Raw genomic sequence first — 14,489 nt, 5'->3', positions numbered from 1 at the left:
TTTCGCTGAAAACATCTCCGTATTTTCAGACGTTTTTAGTCTAGCGTCTGAACATACCCTAAGTGTTATTATTATCTGCTAGATCTGCCGTGGTCACCTGTAAGTGTTATTATTATCTGCTAGATCTGCTGTGGTCACCTGTAAGTGCTCTTATTATCTGCTAGATCTGCCCTGGTCATCTGTAAGTGTTATTATTATCTGCTAGATCTGCCGTGGTCACCTGTAAGTGTTATTATTATCTGCTAGATCTGCTGTGGTCACCTGTAAGTGCTCTTATTATCTGCTAGATCTGCCCTGGTCATCTGTAAGTGTTATTATTATCTGCTAGATCTGCCCTGGTCATCTGTAAGTGTTATTATTATCTGCTAGATCTGCCCGGTAACCTGTGTTATTATTATCTGCTATATGTGCCCGGTCACCTGTAAGTGTTATTATTATCTGCTAGATCTGCCTGGTCATCTGTAAGTGTTATTATTATCTGCTAGATCTGCCCCGGTAACCTGTGTTATTATTATCTGCTATATCTGCCCAGTCACCTGTAAGTGTTATTATTATCTGCTAGATCTGCCCAGTCACCTGTAATTGTTATTATTATCTGCTAGATCTGCCCTGGTCATCTGTAAGTGTTATTATTATCTGCTAGATCTGCCCCGGTAACCTGTGTTATTATTATCTGCTAGATCTGCCTCGGTCACCTGTAAGTGTTATTATTATCTGCTATATCTGCCCAGTCACCTGTAAGTGTTATTATTATCTGCTAGATCTGCCCAGTCACCTGTAAGTGTTATTATTATCTGCTAGATCTGCCACGGTCACATGTAAGTGTTGTTATTATTATCTGCTAGATCTGCCCGGTCATCTGTAAGTGTTATTATTATCTGCTAGATCTGCCCCGGTAACCTGTGTTATTATTATCTGCTATATCTGCCCAGTCACCTGTAAGTGTTATTATTATCTGCTAGATCTGCCCAGTCACCTGTAATTGTTATTATTATCTGCTAGATCTGCCCCGGTAACCTGTGTTATTATTATCTGCTAGATCTGCCCGGTCATCTGTAAGTGTTATTATTATCTGCTAGATCTGCCCCGGTAACCTGTGTTATTATTATCTGCTATATCTGCCCAGTCACCTGTAAGTGTTATTATTATCTGCTAGATCTGCCCAGTCACCTGTAATTGTTATTATTATCTGCTAGATCTGCCCCGGTAACCTGTGTTATTATTATCTGCTAGATCTGCCCGGTCATCTGTAAGTGTTATTATTATCTGCTAGATCTGCCCGGTAACCTGTGTTATTATTATCTGCTATATCTGCCCAGTCACCTGTAAGTGTTATTATTATCTGCTAGATCTGCCCAGTCACCTGTAATTGTTATTATTATCTGCTAGATCTGCCCCGGTAACCTGTGTTATTATTATCTGCTAGATCTGCCTGGTCATCTGTAAGTGTTATTATTATCTGCTAGATCTGCCCCGGTAACCTGTGTTATTATTATCTGCTAGATCTGCCCAGTCACCTGTAAGTGTTATTATTATCTGCTAGATCTGCCCAGTCACCTGTAAGTGTTATTATTATCTGCTATATCTGCCCAGTCACCTGTAAGTGTTATTATTATCTGCTAGATCTGCCCAGTCACCTGTAATTGTTATTATTATCTGCTAGATCTGCCCCGGTAACCTGTGTTATTATTATCTGCTAGATCTGCCCGGTCATCTGTAAGTGTTATTATTATCTGCTAGATCTGCCCCGGTAACCTGTGTTATTATTATCTGCTATATCTGCCCAGTCACCTGTAAGTGTTATTATTATCTGCTAGATCTGCCCAGTCACCTGTAATTGTTATTATTATCTGCTAGATCTGCCCCGGTAACCTGTGTTATTATTATCTGCTAGATCTGCCCGGTCATCTGTAAGTGTTATTATTATCTGCTAGATCTGCCCGGTAACCTGTGTTATTATTATCTGCTATATCTGCCCAGTCACCTGTAAGTGTTATTATTATCTGCTAGATCTGCCCAGTCACCTGTAATTGTTATTATTATCTGCTAGATCTGCCCCGGTAACCTGTGTTATTATTATCTGCTAGATCTGCCTGGTCATCTGTAAGTGTTATTATTATCTGCTAGATCTGCCCCGGTAACCTGTGTTATTATTATCTGCTAGATCTGCCCAGTCACCTGTAAGTGTTATTATTATCTGCTAGATCTGCCCAGTCACCTGTAAGTGTTATTATTATCTGCTAGATCTGCCACGGTCACATGTAAGTGTTGTTATTATTATCTGCTAGATCTGCCCGGTCATCTGTAAGTGTTATTATTATCTGCTAGATCTGCCCCGGTAACCTGTGTTATTATTATCTGCTAGATCTGCCCATTCACCTGTAATTGTTATTATTATCTGCTAGATCTGCCGTGGTCACCTGTAAGTGTTATTACTATCCCCAGCGCTGGGTAAGAAATTTTTTATTTTTTTTTGATGACCCAATATAAGATTTATTTACATTCAGATAATTATTTTTTTTTGTGTTTGTGCTCAAAGAAATTGTTATTTTTTTCCATTTTAATCTATTTTCTTCGCAATTTGTTTATGTGGGTATTCTTCATATCAATCAATATGCCATAAAACTATGATTTTTGGAAGTTTGACCACATCTGACCAGTTTCGAGAATAGGGTGCACCATCTCCCAAAAGTCTGAGCTTTATCTGCAGTTTGCATATCTTTCATCCACTTTTTAGGGATTCTTCGGGATTTCACTTGATGGGACTGAGCTGCAGTACCAGACACAAGATCACGGACGTGGACAGCGCGGTGTTGACTACTCCAGTGAAGGCGTAATGGAGCTCCAGCGAGTGCCGTGGCCCCATACATCAGCTAATCGGTGGGAGTCCCAAGGGTCTGAATCCCACCAACCACACATGGAAACACAATTAAAAGAGAATGACAGCACATGATCACCCACCACATTCTCAGGATCGGTCAGACTCACATAAACCAAGTATATACAGTAAATATTAGTAGCTCTGCTGTTTGTAGATGTCGAGTAAAGGTTGCTTAAAGGGGTTGTCTAGGATTATAAAAACATGGCTGCTTTCTTCCTAAAACGTGCCACACCTGTCCACATATTGTGTTGTATTTCAGATCAGCCCCATTCACTTCAATGATGCTGAGTTGCAGTACCAGGCACAACCTATGCACAGATGTGGCGCTATTTCTTTGGAGAAAGCAGCTGTATAATTCTCATCCTAATAAAAACCCCTCTAATGCTCACAATGGCTGCCCCTGTTTTGCGCTGGTAACTCTCTAAGACCGTGGCAGAATATATCTAGACAGAAGAATGAGCTCTAAGGAATGGCGAACAGATGTCCACTCTAAAATGCAATTCCCCCTACGGTGCCGCATGGAAGGAATGTCTTATTCTGCGCCCAGGACAAAGTCACATCTTTAACCGGAATGTCTTGAGCGAGCAGGAGACAGGTCTGAGGAATAAAAATAATGAATTAGGATTTTCACTGAAAGTAATAAGTCATTCTTGTACCGATTGCGGACAACAGGCCGTCATTATGTGTACTGACCCACTGTTCATTGGCTAGAATCTAATCACAAAGGTGGACATATTTTTAGCGATGAATATTTTGGAACATTCCTTTCAGAAGAATATAATAACTTAATTCTTTACTATATTTTGGTCTTTTTTTTATTATATATTTTTCTATTTTCTTTTTGATTAAACTTTTTATTTTATTCGAAATGACTGCTCATGATTATTCATTGAGCCCTCTTGGAATAAATCATATCACAGATTCCGCTACATGCTGACAGCTGATTGGCCTGTCAGGTGACCTCTCATTCACAACAGTTAACAGGAGTGGTTAAAGCCCTGACTGAAGCTCCACCCCATAGACTCATTGAGAGAAAAGTGAAAACCTGAAATTCATTCACTACTTCCCAACAGTCTCTGGAAAAACAACTCAACGGGAAACTGAAGGGGTAAAAATTTAATTTGTTTTTTATTCCAATGCAAATTTTAGTTCTACAAATTTCACATTACATATCTATATAAAACAATGTTCTCTTCCGACTCACACCCAACACTCTGCAACACACAACAACACAACAGAAAAGAAATAAAAAAATGAGTTTTAAGCCTTATTCACATGAACGTATATTACGTGCGTCAAAATCACGCGCGTCACACGCGTCACGAGTGAATGGGGCCGTTCAGACAGTCCGTGATTTTCACGCAGCGTGTGTCCGCTGCGTAAAACTCACAACATGTCCTATACTTGGCTGTTTTTCGCGCATCACGCACCCATTGAATTCAATGGGTGCGTGATAATCGCGCACGGCACGGAACCACTTCCGTGAGACGCGCGTCATTTGCGCAACAGTAGATAAAGAAATGAAGGAAAAAATAGAAGCACTTCCTTCATTTATTTCTCTAAACTTCAAAACCGCGTGTTATAAGCATGAAAATCACGCAGCACGTACTGATGGCACACGGAACTGCAACACGCAATAAACGCTGCGTTTTTGCGCGCGCAAAACGCACACTATGAAAGAGTACATTTTTGGAAGGTTGCTTATTATTTTAATTCTTAATCTATGCAAAGAATTTTAGGTCTTTTTTTTTCCTCACTTTCTTAAAATAAAAGTCTATATATGTTATTGAAATATTATTTTTTTACATTTTCAAAACTGCAAAGTCGCACAGAACTATAGAAATAGGTTACTCATTTTGTTGCGTTTTTTTAACTATGACATTTATGGTGTCACATGATTGCGGCTGATTGCAATTTATTATTGTAAAGGAATGCTTTTACTTTTTTACACAACGCGTCCTCCTCTCGAAGTTATAAAACACCTCAGATACATCTTCTTACTGTAACTAGTGCAGTCTCTGTTTATACACATTATATGGAGAAAAGTATTGGGACACCTCCAGGAGCTTTTATGATGTTCCATTATAAATGTACAAGAATATAACTTCTATAATACTGCCCCCTATATACAAGAATATAACTACTATAATACTGCTCCTATATACAAGAATATAACTACTATAATACTGCTCCTATATACAAGAATATAACTACTATAATACTGCCCCCTATATACAAGAATATAACTACTATAATACTGCTCCTATATACAAGAATATAACTACTATAATACTGCCCCCTATATACAAGAATATAACTACTATAATACTGCCTCCTATATACAAGTATATAACTACTATAATACTGCCCCTATATACAAGAATATAACTACTATAATACTGCCTCTATATACAAGAATATAACTACTATAATACTGCCCCCTATATACAAGAATATAACTACTATAATACTGCTCCTATATACAAGAATATAACTACTATAATACTGCTCCTATATACAAGAATATAACTACTATAATACTGCTCCTATATACAAGAATATAACTACTATAATACTGCCCCCTATATACAAGAATATAACTACTATAATACTGCTCCTATATACAAGAATATGACTACTATAATACTGCTCCTATATACAAGAATATAACTGCTATAATACTGCCCCCTATATACAAGAATATAACTACTATAATACTGCCTCATATATACAAGAATATAACTACTATAATACTACTCCTATATACAAGAATATAACTACTATAATACTGCTCCTATATACAAGAATATAACTGCTATAATACTGCCTCTATATACAAGAATATAACTACTATAATACTTTCCTCTATATCCAAGAATATAACTACTATAATACTGCTCCTATATACAAGAATATAACTACTATAATACTGCCACTATATACAAGAATATAACTACTATAATACTGCTCCCTTTATACAAGTATATAACTACTATAATACTGCTCCCTATATACAAGTATATAACTACTATAATACTGACCCTATATACAAGAATATAACTACTATAATACTGCCCTCTATATACAAGAATATAACTACTATAATACTGCTCCCTATATACAAGAATATAACTACTATAATACTGCCCCCTATATACAAGAATATAACTACTATAATACTGCCCTCTATATACAAGAATATAACTACTATATTACTGCCCCTATATACAAGAATATAACTACTATAATACTGCTCCTATATACAAGAATATAACTACTATAATACTGCTCCTATATACAAGAATATAACTACTATAATACTGCCCCCTATATACAAGAATATAACTACTATAATACTGCCCCCTATATACAGGAATATAACTACTATAATACTGCCCCTATATACAAGAATATAACTACTATAATACTACTCCTATATACAAGAATATAACTACTATAATACTGCCCCCATATACAAGAATATAACTACTATAATACTGCCTCCTATATACAAGAATATACCTACTATAATACTGCCCCTATATACAAGAATATAACTACTATAATACTGCCCCTATATACAAGAATATAACTACTATAATACTGCTCCTATATACAAGAATATAACTACTATAATACTGCCCACTATATACAAGAATATAACTACTATAATACTGCCCCCTATATACAAGAATATAACTACTATAATACTGCCCCTATATACAAGAATATAACTACTATAATACTGCGCCTATATACAAGAATATAACTACTATAATACTGCTCCTATATACAAGAATATAACTACTATAATACTGCTCCTATATACAAGAATATAACTACTATAATACTGCCCCCTATATACAAGAATATAACTACTATAACACTGCCCCCTATATACAAGAATATAACTACTATAATACTGCCCTCTTTATACAAGAATATAACTACTATAATACTGCCCCCTATATACAAGAATATAACTACAATACTGCCCCTATATACAAGAATATAACTACTATAATACTGCTCCTATATACAAGAATATAACTACTATAATACTGCTCCTATATACAAGAATATAACTACTATAATACTGCTCCTATATACAAGAATATAACTACTATAATACTGCCCCCTATATACAAGAATATAACTACTATAACACTGCCCCTATATACAAGAATATAACTACTATAATACTGCCCCTATATACAAGAATATAACTACTATAATACTGCCCCTATATACAAGAATATAACTACTATAATACTGCCCCTATATACAAGAATATAACTACTATAATACTGCTCCTATATACAAGAATATAACTACTATAATACTGCCCCTATATACAAGAATATAACTACTATAATACTGCCCCCATATACAAGAATATAACTACCATAATACTGCTCCTATATACAAGAATATAACTACTATAATACTGCCCCCTATATACAAGAATATAACTACTATAATACTGCCCCTATATACAAGAATATAACTACTATAATACTGCCCCTATATACAAGAATATAACTACTATAATACTGCCCACTATATACAAGAATATAACTACTATAATACTGCCCCCATATACAAGAATATAACTACTATAATACTGCCCCCTATATACAAGAATATAACTACTATAATACTGCCCCTATATATAAGAATATAACTACTATAATACTGCCCCTATATACAAGAATATAACTACTATAATACTGCCCACTATATACAAGAATATAACTACTATAATACTGCCCCCATATACAAGAATATAACTACTATAATACTGCCCCCTATATACAAGAATATAACTACTATAATACTGCCCCTATATACAAGAATATAACTACTATAATACTGCCTCCTATATACAAGAATATACCTACTATAATACTTCCCCTATATACAAGAATATAACTACTATAATACTGCCCCTATATACAAGAATATAACTACTATAATACTGCTCCTATATACAAGAATATAACTACTATAATACTGCCCCTATATACAAGAATATAACTACTATAATACTGCCCCCTATATACAAGAATATAACTACTATAATACTGCCCCTGTATACAAGAATATAACTACTATAATACTACCCCTATATACAAGAATATAACTACTATAATACTGCCCCTATATACAAGAATATAACTACTATAATACAGCCCCCTATATACAAGAATATAACTACTATAATACTGCCCCCTATATACAAGAATATAACTACTATAATACTACCCCCTATATACAAGAATATAACTACTATAATACTACCCCTATATACAAGAATATAACTACTATAATACTGCCCCTATATACAAGAATATAACTACTATAATACAGCCCCCTATATACAAGAATATACCTACTATAATACTGCCCCTATATACAAGAATATAACTACTATAATACTGCCCCTATATACAAGAATATAACTACTATAATACTGCTCCTATATACAAGAATATAACTACTATAATACTGCCTCCTATATACAAGAATATACCTACTATAATACTGCCCCTATATACAAGAATATAACTACTATAATACTGCCCCTATATACAAGAATATAACTACTATAATACTGCTCCTATATACAAGAATATAACTACTATAATACTGCTCCTATATACAAGAATATAATGACTATAATACTGCCCCCTATATACAAGAATATAACTACTATAATACTGCCCCTATATACAAGAATATAACTACTATAATACTGCCTCCTATATACAAGAATATACCTACTATAATACTGCCCCTATATACCACTATGTACTATTAGGGGCAGAAATAAATGATTTGACAATTGGGCAAAATTATACCACAGAGATTGGAAAAATGAACTTGGAAGTTGTTCTCTCTCTCATATCTTTTCAGGTGTAACTGTAACTTTTCCTTGTTTTGCGGTACAGTATTATTTCAGGGTAATGCTGCCACCTAGTGGTCAGTACAATTTATTACTTACTACTGCTTGGAGCGCACTTACCTAATAAACTCTTATTATAGGAAATGGATGTGGAGCTCCAGGATTTCTAATCTTATGTTTCTAATAAACTATGAGATGTGTATGAAGAATAAATGTTCCTGCCGCTCAGTGGTTTGATGATAACGCAGTATTGATCCGATGGTAATACAAGGACAGACATCATGTAATAATAGAGGAATCTCCTTACATTACGATAACCACGGCCATAACGATTATTGTTCAGGAAGACGCAAAATGAAGAAATGTCCATTAATGTCCCTTGTGATGTCCGTGGTAGTGAAACCTTTGGTTCCGACCATTGGAACTCTGATTTTGGATTTATTTTTGCAGTGTGTAAACATACATAACCCAGGTGCAGCAATATTAACCCCTTAATGACCGGGCCTGTTTGTCACCGTGACTAAGCCAGATTTTGAAAATCTGGTATGTCTGACTTTATCAGAGAATAAACTCTGCAATAGTTTTGAATATCCAAGTAATTCTGACATTGTTTTTTCGTCACACGTTGTACTTTATTTTAGTGGTAAAAGTAGACTGATACGATTTGCGTAAATCTATTTAAAAAATGCAAAATTTGAAGACATTTTGTAAAAATTTTCATTTTTCCCTAGTTTGAACTGCGATATGTCACATATGTACACACATACTGTACAATTTTTTTTATTAAATACATATTTCCATCTCTTAACTCCATTTTGGCTGCACTTTTTAAAAAAAAATTTACAATTTTGAGCAATTTAGAAGACTTACAAATGTAATAATAATTTTATAAATTTTGAAGTACATTTTGTTTTCCTGCACCAAGCCAGGTTTCATGAGATTCATAGGTGTCAGAATGATGGAAACCCCCATAAATGACCTCATTTTGAAAACTACACCCCTTCAGGTATTTATTAAGGGGTGTTGTAAGTATTTTGACCCCACAGTTTTTTTGTAGGAATTCATGCAATGCAGGTGTAAAAAAATATAATTTAAATTTTTTACAAATGTATCATTTTAAACGCAGATTTCTTTGTAAAGCGATCATGGGAATGAAGAAACACACCCCAAAATCTATCACCCTGTTTCTGCTGTTTTCAAAAATACCCCCATTGTGGCCCTAATGCGTGGCCTGGACACACGGCAGGGCCCAAAAGGAAGGGAGCACTCGGAGGCTTTTAGCCATAATTTTAGCTTGAATGACTTATAGGCCTCACTCCTTCTTTACAAAGGATTTGAGCTTTCAGAACGATGTAACACCCCCAAAACTGACCCCATTTTGAAAACTACATTCCCCAAGGTATTCATCTAGGGGTGTAGTGAGAATTTTTTTTGGGGTGGGGGATCTTTCCCTAATGGTATTCATCTAGGGGTATAGTGAGAATTTTTTTGGGGTGGGGGATCTTTCCCTAATGGTATTCATCTAGGGGTGTAGTGAGAATTTTTTTTTGTTATTTTGGATTCTTTCTTGCCTTCCAGTTTATATGTGGGCTATAGTATAATAAAAAGTGAAGTGAAAAAAAAATCAATGGATTGCTAAAATGGTCACGAAAATGAATAAAAGGGTTAAAAAATGTTTTAATTCAAATGATCAATTTAGGGATGTATGGTACACGCGGAAACATTCCCTAATTCAGAGTCCTGGTTTCTCTGGGCAGGTGTCGCACTAATAACTGCTTTCCCTCCGTATTCCATTCTTAGCACATACGCGACATTTCTTTTGGGGTCGGCTTTTTTTTTGGCAGTAGGGGGCACTTCGGATGGGAAATGTTGTCCTGGGACAATTCTGCTGGCTTGGCTAGATGATGCCACCCCTCCCCTCCCCCGGGTCTGGTCTCCAAATATAAGATTTTTAATGACTCTTTCTTGATAGTGAAGATAGGATCCCTGGTTCCCCGCCTTTCTAAAAATGACAACGGAATTATATAGGGACACTTGGATGAGGTGAACGGCCAGTTTTTTGTACCATATCGGGATTTCCGGACAGCGCTGTAGTGCGGCAGCATCTGGTCTGCAAGGTCCACCCCACCCATGTAGTTATTGTAGTCCAGTATGCACCCAGGCTTACAGACGGTATGACTTGCCCCACGTACAGGAATGCGGCTGCCGCTGTCCGGGTGAATGGATGTGAGCATCAGGACATCCCTCTTGTCACGGAATTTTCCAAGCAGCAAGTCCTCATTGCAAAGTCCCCTGATTTCCCCAGGTTTTAATTTTTGATTTATTAGGGACTTTGGCAGACCTTTTTGATTTCTGCGTATGGTGCCACAGGCCACTGTTTTTTTTTGCAGACGGGCACCTGAAGAGGGGTACGCTAGTGTAGAAATGATGCACATACAAATTGTACCTCTTATCCAAAAGAGGGTGCAAAAGGTCCCAGACGATTTTTCCACTGCTGTGTAGAGTGAAGGGGGGCATTCTGGAGGGACAATTTGGCAGTCTTTCCCGTCATACACTCTGAATTTATGAGTGTAACCCGAGTCGCTTTCACACAATTTATAAATTTTTAACCCAAATCGGGCCCTCTTGTTTGGCAAATATTGCCTGAATTGTAGGAGGCCTTTGAAAAGGACCAGAGACTCATCCACGGCAGTATTTTTTTCGGGGGTTTATGTCTCCGCAAACTTCCCATTTAAAAAATGTATTAGTGGCCTAATCTTAAAAAGCCGGTCATGGCTGGGGTCACTGCGGGGTGGGCAAAGCGTGTTGTCAACAAAATGAAGGAAGCGCAGTATGTTCTCAAAGCGCTGCCTCGTCATTACCTCTCGGTACAGAGGGGTGTCGTACAGGACATCAGATGTCCAATAGGACCTAATCGTGGGTTTCTTAACTAAACCCATATTTAATAGGAGGCCCCAAAATTTTCAAATGTCTGCCACAGCTACCGGGCGCCACACGCTATTTTTGGCGTAATAAGATGTGGGGGTGACTGGCGATAAATTGAGCAGCATATAAATTGGTTTGCTCAACCATCAGGAGTAATAACTCCTCCGAAAAGAAGATTTTAAAAAAGTCCTCCTCCCTAAACCCCGCGGTGCTGATGTGGATGCCCGTAACAGAACTAAATTCTGGAACACACGGGGTGTATGACTCCATGGGCACCCAATCCGGGTCAATGGCACTAGTGCTACGCGGACAATCGTGCCTGCGGCGCCTTGGCTGTGGCTCCTCGTCACTAGAGCTAGTGGATGATGACAAAATTAAAAATTGCTCATCAGTCTCACTTGCGCTTGCTGTATCCGAGCAGATCATGGCGGAGGCCTCTTCTGCCGAATATAGACGCTGAGCCATTTTATTACTATAAACCTAAGGCTAGCCCTAACTAACTATTTCTAACTAATTGCCCCCCCTAACTAACGCCCTACACCTAACTTACGCTACCTAATGCCTAACGCTAACTAAACGCTAAACTATATATATATAGATTGAAATTTGAAACTATAATAGAACAAAGGTGGGGGGAGGGGGTGAATGGGGTACAGGGGGTGATCAGTATGTCTTTTTTTTAACTTTTCACAGGAGACCAAAGCACACAGCTCCGTTTTCCTCAACGATCTGACAGGAATGAGGAGAACGGAGCTGTTTGCCCTGCCTCACAGCCTTTGCATGCTGCGATTGGTCTGTCAGATTTGACTGACCAATCACAGCGATCGTTGTTCGGGGACCACTGTCATTGGTCCCTCGACGGCTCCCTGTGACACTCAGCTGTCTATGATAGCTGTTGCCGGGGACTTGTCACCGTGTAAACACACACGGTGACAGTTTAAGTGCAGGACGGATATATCCGTCCTCCTGCGCGAACTAACAGCTGCGGAGGACGGATATATCCGTCCTTCGGCGTTAAGGAGTTAAATGACCACTCTACGTCCCTATCACCCCAAGTTTTTATGTATCTTGTACTACCTGTTCTCTGCAATGAATGGGATGTAGGTGGTGGGACCTCAGTCCCCCTTCCAATGACTTTGTGCAGACTTTTCTGTTGCCCAGTGCATGAAGTTGTCCTTTTTTTTAGGTGGACAGTCATAGTAAGGCCGGATTCACACGAGCGTGTGCGTTTTGCGTGCAAAAAACGTGGCTTTTTGCGCGCGCAAAAGGTCCATAACAGCTCCGTGTGTCACCCCCGTATGATGCGCGGCTGAGTGATTTTCGCGCGGCCGCCATCATTATGACACTCTGTTTGGATGTTTGTAGCACGTGGTGCTTTTCTGTTTTCATTCATACTTTTTACTGCTGTTGCGCGAATCACGCGCGTCACATGGAAGTGCTTCCGTGTGCTGCGCGTGGTTTTCACGCACCCATTGACTTCAATGGGTGCGTGATGCGCGAAATACGCACAAATATAGGACATGTCGTGAGTTTTACGCAGCGGACTCACGCTGCGTGAAAATCACGGACAGTCTGCACTGCCCCCATAGACTAGCATAGGTCCGTGCGAGGCACGTGAAAATCACAAGCATTGCACGGACGTATTACACGTTCGTCTAAATAAGCCCTTATAGGGATGACGACAATCCTCAACCCATTATATGGGACTGGGATTAGTGAGAACAGATCTTCTCAAGCTGTGGGTGATATTTTCAGTGATCTCGAGCACCATAATCTTTAACTTGCTTTAGAGCCATCATTTAGAGTTCAGGTGTTTCAGCCACACCCATTATAAACAGGTGCATAGCAATCAAGCACACAGCGATGTCATCTTCTTACACAGACATTGCTAGTTGTATGGGTTGTAATGAAGAGTTCAGTGACTTTACACGTGGCACTGTCATAGAATGTCACCTTTACCGTAAGTCAGTCCTTGAAATTTTCTCATCTGTTAGGCTGGGTTCACACACACCTATTTACGGACATAATTCAGGCGTTTTAACCTCGAATTACGTCCGAAAATACGGCTTCAATGCGCTGGCAAACATCTGCCCATTCATTTGAATGGGCTTTACGATGTTCTGTACTGACGGTCATTTTTTTTATGTAAAAAAGATGCCCGCATCAAAGAAGTGCCTGTCACTTCTTGGGACGTAATTGGAGCCGTTTTCCATTGACTCCATAGAAAAACAGCTCTAATTACGCCCGTAATGGACGCTGCGAAAAACGCCTGCAAAATGCCATTACGTCTGAAATTCAGGAGCTGTTTTCTCCTGAAAACAGCTCTGTAATTTCAGTCGTAATGGACGCTGCCGTGTGAAAATACCCTTAGATCTGTCCCGGTCACCTGTAAGTGTTATTATTATCCGCTAGATCTGTCCCAGTCACCTGTAAGTGTTATTATTATCTGCTAGATCTGCCCCGGTCACCTGTAAGTGTTGTTATTATCTGCTTGATCTGCCCAGTCACCTGTAAGTGTTATTATTATCCGCTAGATCTGTCCCAGTCACCTGTAAGTGTTATTATTATCTGCTAGATCTGCCCCGGTCACCTGTAAGTGTTATTATTATCTGCTTGATCTGCCATGGTCACCTGTAAGTGTTGTTATTATCTGCTAGATCTGCCCTGGTCATCTGTAAGTGTTATTATTATCTGCTAGATCTGCCCCGGTCACCTGTAAGTGTTATTATTATCTGCTAGGTATGCCCTGGTCACCTGTAAGTGTTGTTATTATTATCT

The 14,489-nt window shown here is 38.0% G+C and overlaps 1 protein-coding gene across 1 annotated transcript in view; it reads right to left on the bottom strand.

Annotated features, from left to right (window-relative positions):
* Positions 1-2,510: 2,510 nt before the first annotated feature.
* The window catches only part of LOC142652292 (uncharacterized), a 29,605-nt gene continuing 17,626 nt past the window's right edge, over positions 2,511-14,489 (bottom strand). Inside the window, exon 4 of the mRNA XM_075827943.1 lies at positions 2,511-3,478. Within this exon, the coding sequence (XP_075684058.1) occupies positions 3,371-3,478 (108 nt within the window). The 3' untranslated portion in view covers positions 2,511-3,370. The remainder of the gene's footprint in view (positions 3,479-14,489) is intronic.

Source organism: Rhinoderma darwinii, chromosome 5 (assembly GCF_050947455.1).
Source record: "Rhinoderma darwinii isolate aRhiDar2 chromosome 5, aRhiDar2.hap1, whole genome shotgun sequence".
NCBI lineage: Eukaryota > Metazoa > Chordata > Amphibia > Anura > Rhinodermatidae > Rhinoderma > Rhinoderma darwinii.
This window is presented reverse-complemented; position numbering and strand designations above follow the sequence as displayed.